Source organism: Pezoporus flaviventris, unplaced genomic scaffold (genome assembly GCF_033815535.1).
Source record: "Pezoporus flaviventris isolate CSIRO_AGI_PZ_B2104156 unplaced genomic scaffold, CSIRO_AGI_Pfla_v1 ptg000018l, whole genome shotgun sequence".
Classification (NCBI taxonomy): domain Eukaryota; kingdom Metazoa; phylum Chordata; class Aves; order Psittaciformes; family Psittacidae; genus Pezoporus; species Pezoporus flaviventris.
Genome location: NW_026892566.1, coordinates 2,002,478 through 2,008,477, shown reverse-complemented (window position 1 = coordinate 2,008,477; position 6,000 = coordinate 2,002,478). Strand labels below are relative to the sequence as shown.

Below are 6,000 nucleotides of genomic sequence, written 5' to 3'. Positions count from 1 at the left end.
AAACATGTCAGGCTTCTTTTAGCAGAAGAACTTCCATTATCCCTGTCTTAATTAACAGAGACCACCACGGGCCGGCAGTTCACCGCCTTCCGGCCCATTCGGTGCGTACTTTACGCAAGCTATTTATGTCACTAACGACCGAAGGTTCAATTCCCCGACTTTACGAGAGAACGAAACTCAACCGGATTCCTCGGGCTCGGCTCCAAAGAGAGAAAACGCTCTCGCTTCCACCATTTTGTGTCGCGGGGTAAGGGGCACGGCCCATTTTGCGACCGAACGGCTCCTGGGTAACGCGCCCCCAGACACCAAAACCCACCCCTGGGCGGACAGAACACGAACGGCTCTAACAGCTTCCGTAGCAGAAGCTCTGCTCCGCCCCGAGTTGGGCCGAGCTCTACACGCTACCCGCCCTGCCACCGCTCCGCAGGCGTCACATCCCGCCGCCGCTGCCACCGCTGCCAGGATGATCCCACCGGTGCAGGTCTCTCCGCTCATCAAGGTGAGGGCAGAGGCGGTTCCCGCGGTGCCATGCGGGCCTCCCGCCGCGCTCCGGGGCTGGGAGGTGACCTCTGGCCTCAGCGGGCCGGGGTGAGGCGGGCCGGGCGGGGGGCGGCGAGCTGGGCCTAGTGGTGCGAGCTGAGCCAAGGGCGCGTCCTTGTCTGTGCCTCCCGCAGTTCACCCGGTACTCGGCCCTGCTGGTGGGGATGATCTACGGCAAGAAGCGATACGGTGAGTGCGCGCCGCGGGCGGCCTTCTCCCCTTCCGCGCTCGGGACCCGAAGGGCACCTTGAGGCGGGCACGGCGCCATTTCCCCGCCTCACTGCAGGGGAACCGGGTAGGGCTCGGCGAGGTGGCCCTTGGGGCTGGGCTCTGACCGGTGTGAGGTGACAGATCCATGTAAAATGTGCCGTCGTGCCAGCGAAGGTGGTTTTATGTTCTTTTTGAGTGAGCTAGCAGATGCAGAGCTTTGTGCCGGCTCCTAGAAACTGTGTTGTAAAGCGCTTGTATTAATAACAGACTACCTAAAGCCTATTGCTGAAGAAGAAAGAAGAATAGAGGCTGAAGAGAAAAAGAGACGTGAAGAACTTGAGCGGATCGCGAAAGAGCTTGCAGAAGGTAGTCCCTCAGTTTAATTCACACATTCCAGACCAAACCGTATACCCTGGCTTGCAAGTGGACCGACATCTTAATGCAGCGTTTTTAGGAGAAATTCAGGCTTACAGCCAGGGGACTGCACACCCTTGTGATTCCATGGAGCAGTGGTTAGGGCTGTGTGAAGGGTAAATAGTGCTGCTGTTTGACAGGCTCTACTGAATGTAAGCTTTGGTAGAGGAAGAGTTGAAAACACTTTTGTAACTAAATGGGGCGTATTAAATGGCAATCTGAATTTCCACTGAGAAAACAAACCTCTAAAAGGTGTGCTGGTTATTTTGTGAGGAATCCATGAAACTGCATATTAACGTTACTTAGATGTCCGTTATTCAGCTGGATGCAGCAAACCTGTGGTCCCTCTGCTCCATGCAATGAAGAAGTCTCACAAGTGTGACTGATTACCTAAACCAGAAGTTATAGGCAACTGCTTGAAATTGCAACTCAAACTTTAAAGTGGTATCACTGGTGTAGTGTTAGAGGTCAGCTTTATTATATCTTACATGAAAAGAGTATGCTGGAGGTGATTTATTGGGACTAATACTGCTGCTTCTTTCTCATTCCGTTCTGCCCTATAATATTCCTGCTGCAGCATGCTTTCCCTTGTTGTTAGAATTGTTTATTTATTTGTGCATTTCTGACAGGATTTTTCCCCATGCCATACAGAGGAGTGTGCTGTCTGGCTTGAATTCACCTTTTTTTTTCTTTAGGTGGACATACAGTCCAGAAGTTTTAAGAAATTGATCAGTAACTCAAGCTACACACTTAGTAACTGTTTCCATGGGAATTAGTGGCATTCACATTGTCCTAAACAAGACTAATGTTGAACAAAACCCTGTAAAACTAAATGAGCCACACATACATATAATCAAATAGGCAAATTGATGAATTTTATCACTTAGTAGAAGCTATTTTGCATAGCTCTTTTTACCATCTTGAATATATAGTCTCCATTATTCATGGACTGAATAAATGGGCCTATAGGTATTTTCTAGATTAGCTGAAACTTTTGTATACTTTCGGGGATAGAGGCTGTACTACAGTGTTGCTACTTCCCTTAATAATGGAATTCTGTGATTATTTCTTTAGAATGTTTATTTAAAAGCGGCACACAGATGACCAGTCTGCTTTCCCAACAGTGGTTTTTGTGTGGTTTTCCTGTTATAAAAGCAATTGTTATAACTTTATTCAGTGCAATGCAGTTGGAAATTGTTCTTTAAAGATGAATAACTGGTCATACCCATAATGATAGCTTTTTCTGCACTTAATTTGAATTATCAGTTCAGAAAACAGTAATTTACTACTGGGTAAGTAAAAAAGGTCTTTTACCCCAAATACACTTCTGTTGAATAAGCAGAAGCGGGAATCATAAAAACTGGCTAGAAAGAAATGTCACACTTAAAGGTAGCTTTTGGTCTCAGTAATGTTTTGCATATTTTAGTACTGCATGGGACTGACTAGTAGCCCTAACTGTGTTTGGTTTTTCTTCCCTTCTAGCAAGCGAAGAATCCATATTGAAATGAACAGAAGATTGAATCCTAATTTCACATATGGAAATATATGGCTAGGCTCTGAACTGTGCAGTGGTTGGTGGACTCTGTATGCTATTCTCTCAATAAAGTACTTAAAATGCTTCAGTTGGTATTTGAGTGAGTTGCACAGAACAGCAGCAGAAATAATTACAGAATATGACAGGAAACTTATGTCACAGGCTGTTGCTGTGGTGGAAACACCATGTTGTATTCCTCCAGCAACAACCAGTCACTACGCCTATAACTAATAGGTAATGTTTGTGATCAGAAGAGACGGAGTTTAACACATTTGGGCAGGTGGGAGAGCAAGCTGAACTTCAGCAGACTGAACAGCTGGAGGGCATCCACATGTTCTTTTCAGTAGCAGAGCAAAGAGGTCTTGTCTTGAGTGAGCTTGTCCTACCCCTTCCATCCCATGATGGGCAAGCTGTAGCACTAAAAATCTCTTGGCAGCTTCTCACTCAGGCAGTGGAGAGAAAATCTGCTCTCCATTCCTGAATTCCTGTCTGAGAAACCCCTCCCAGTCTCACAGGGATATTCATTTCCCTACCACTCGTTGTCCCCAGCCTTCAAAATCCAGAATGGAAGTCTGGATGCCTTACCTCCTTCAGTGAGACACTTGCAAGGCAGGCCCCTCGTGTCTCTCACTGGAGTTGGGAACCGCATCAAGCCAGAAGTGAAAACACTGCCCTGGGGTACAGGCAAATATGCCACAAGCGGAGCTGAATCGCTCTATCACACTCCTCTGGGAGCTGTCTGGTCAATGGACCTTTCCTGAAATTGTGTTGCAGTGGCATCACTTTCCTCTCGGGCCTGGGAAAATACTGACTGCAAAAATACATTTCTTAACCTTTCTCTTTTCTTTGCCCAATAATTCCTGGCAGCCAGCTGCCAAGGGGAGCGCTGTGGGTAGGAAACTTGCCAGGTTTCACCTCCATCTGACCTACCTCCAGTGGGAAGCAAACTTCCAGTGGTATGGTTCTGATGGTGCAAAAAGACACAGAAACACATATTAGTAAGGGATTGTTGGCTGAAAAGGACACTGATCCCAGTCTTCTGGCAAAGTGGCTGTGTGATTAGGTGGTACCATTTTGAAAAGGAAAAAAAAAAGCAAGTTCAATTGCTTGATGTATACTGAAATAAAAGTCAGTGTTCTCCTCAGACACTCAGTGTGTGTTAGGCAGTGGGAGTGAGAGCCACAGTGAAGGGCAAAAGGGAAGGACAGGCTGCCTGGAGCTCAGGGCTGTGTGTACTGTGGCTGGACATGGCCTGTGCCAGATGAGAAGGTAGCAGGAACAGCAGATGAAGCATCTCATCACAGCATCTCCCTAGGTAGGGGGGAGGGAAGGGTTTCCTCCCACCAGCTGCCTCTTCTGAGCTCTGCATTGTTCCTTTAGTGCTTTCCCTGGGTGAGCCGGTCTGGGAGGTGAGGGGTCCTATGGTACCATGGATGATTGACACTTTGCTGTTGGGTAATCTCGAACTGCAGCTGTAAACTCTCTCATCAGCCCTTTCACCCTACCCTGCAACTCCTCTCAGCTCCAAGAGTGCAGACATGCTGCTTGCCTATGGACCTGCAGGGGTCACTTCTGCCTCTGCTCACAGGTTACTCCTGTCAAAGAAGTTAGCAATGACTGTCCAGCAGGGGTGCAAGTTCTGTGCAGACAGGGAAGAACTCTGCAGCCCCTGAGATTAAGCTGCAGGGGAAAGATTTTGCCTACAGACAGCATCCCATTAGAAATGTATATAGTGCAAAGGAAAAAATAAAAGGGAAATGAAAGATCTTGGCTTTCTATTTCCCTTACTGCCCTCTGATTGCTGTATGTGGCTTCCCACAGAGTGACAGCAGCCCACCAAGCATAGGCTGAATTTCCTTGTGGAAATGGGAGAATTCCTAACCAAAACACATCTATTAGTGCAATGCTGTGCAGAGGCAGTGCTTGTCCATCTTACCCCAGGACAGACCCCAGCCTCACAGCTTTATTTCCTGTAAATCTTTGAGGACATAAGGAGCTTTTCTCAACGCTTAAGTGTACAGTGGCTTGTGGCCATTTTTTTGAAAGCCCACTGCTCACCACTCTGCAACATGATAATCTTGTGGCGTTTTTCCCACTGAAGAAAAAAAAAAAAAAAAAAGACTTGTTTGACTTAGTACGCAAGTCTCCTACGTGGTTCTCAATGAAACTGAAGCATACAACATGAAGTCACTACTAGTGGCTTATTTAGCTTTCATGCAAGTGGACAGGTTTCTGCATTTTCCTGAGAGGCAACTTGCTGCTCATGGAATTGCTGCGTAGCAGTAGAGGATTAATGGTTTTAAACTAAAAGAGGGGAGATTCAGGCTGGTCAGGAGGAAAAATTTTTTTACAATGAGGGTGGTAAAATACTGTCACAGGTTTCCCGGAGAGGTGGTGGATGTCCCATCCCTGGAGACATTGAAGGCCAGGCTGGATGTAGTTCTGGGCAACCTGATCTAGTTGAAGATGTCCCTGCTTATTGTGGGGGTTTGGACCAGAAGACCTTTGAAGGTCCCTGCCAACCCAAACTGTTCTATGATTCTATTACACTTGCTTACTGTACAGAGACACAGATAAATCATCACCAGGTACACCCATAGCTCTAGTCTTCCTTTTATTTGCAGTATTTTTGTAATGCAAAACAAGGTACTGAAGGATGAAAGCACTGAAGGTAGCAGGAGTAATTGAAGAAGAAGAAAATCCCCAGCAGAACAGATCTCCAAACACTTAAAAAAAAAAAAAAAAAGAGGAGCAGAGAAGGATTTCTGTATTGCTACAAGAACGTAATTAAATGTTCTAATATGGTTGCATGGATAAATATGAAACCTAGCTTTCATCTGAAATAAAAGAATACAAGTCATCAGTTTTTAAAGTCTGGAGGGAAATCTAAAACCAGGATACCTCAGAACAGGAGGAGGAAAGGAAGGAGAGTTGATACTGCTCAGAAGAGAACTGTGTCAAATAACGTTGGCATTATGAGGCAAAACAGAACAAATTTAGGAGATGCCATGATTCAGGTTGCTTGGTTAACTGTAATAGGTAATAGTAACACTGTCTTCTTACAATCATATGTGCCAGAGCATAGCCTTGGTTAGCGCAGAGTGTGCATCCCGCTTGTGAAGACTGCAGCTATTGGGTCTTGTATGAATGGCTCCATGCTTTAAAGCAGCAACCTATACAAATTATTGAAGTAGGTGCAGAACTGCTATCACTGTGTTTCCTTGATTTACATGGAATTACAACTTTTTAGAGCAGTTCAGAGGTTTACTAGGGTCATTTTTCATGCTTTATATCTACCTACA

The 6,000-nt window shown here is 46.0% G+C and overlaps 1 protein-coding gene across 1 annotated transcript; it reads left to right on the top strand.

Moving 5' to 3' along the window:
• Positions 1-310: 310 nt before the first annotated feature.
• ATP5ME (ATP synthase membrane subunit e) lies at positions 311-2,786 on the top strand. The gene is made up of 4 exons (XM_061455055.1): positions 311-499; positions 675-729; positions 1,018-1,116; positions 2,647-2,786. The coding sequence occupies exons 1-4, from the start codon at positions 464-466 to the stop codon at positions 2,670-2,672; spliced, it is 216 nt and encodes a 71-aa protein (XP_061311039.1). The 5' UTR covers positions 311-463; the 3' UTR covers positions 2,673-2,786.
• Positions 2,787-6,000: the final 3,214 nt, after the last annotated feature.

Bases quoted from the DNA above. Each gene is read 5' to 3' on its own strand.
- ATP5ME (XM_061455055.1), top strand. From the start codon at position 464: ATGATCCCACCGGTGCAGGTCTCTCCGCTCATCAAG. The intron at 500-674 runs GTGAGGGCAGAG...TGCCTCCCGCAG, and splicing joins AGGTCTCTCCGCTCATCAAG to TTCACCCGGTACTCGGCCCT. The intron at 730-1,017 runs GTGAGTGCGCGC...TATTAATAACAG, and splicing joins CTACGGCAAGAAGCGATACG to ACTACCTAAAGCCTATTGCT.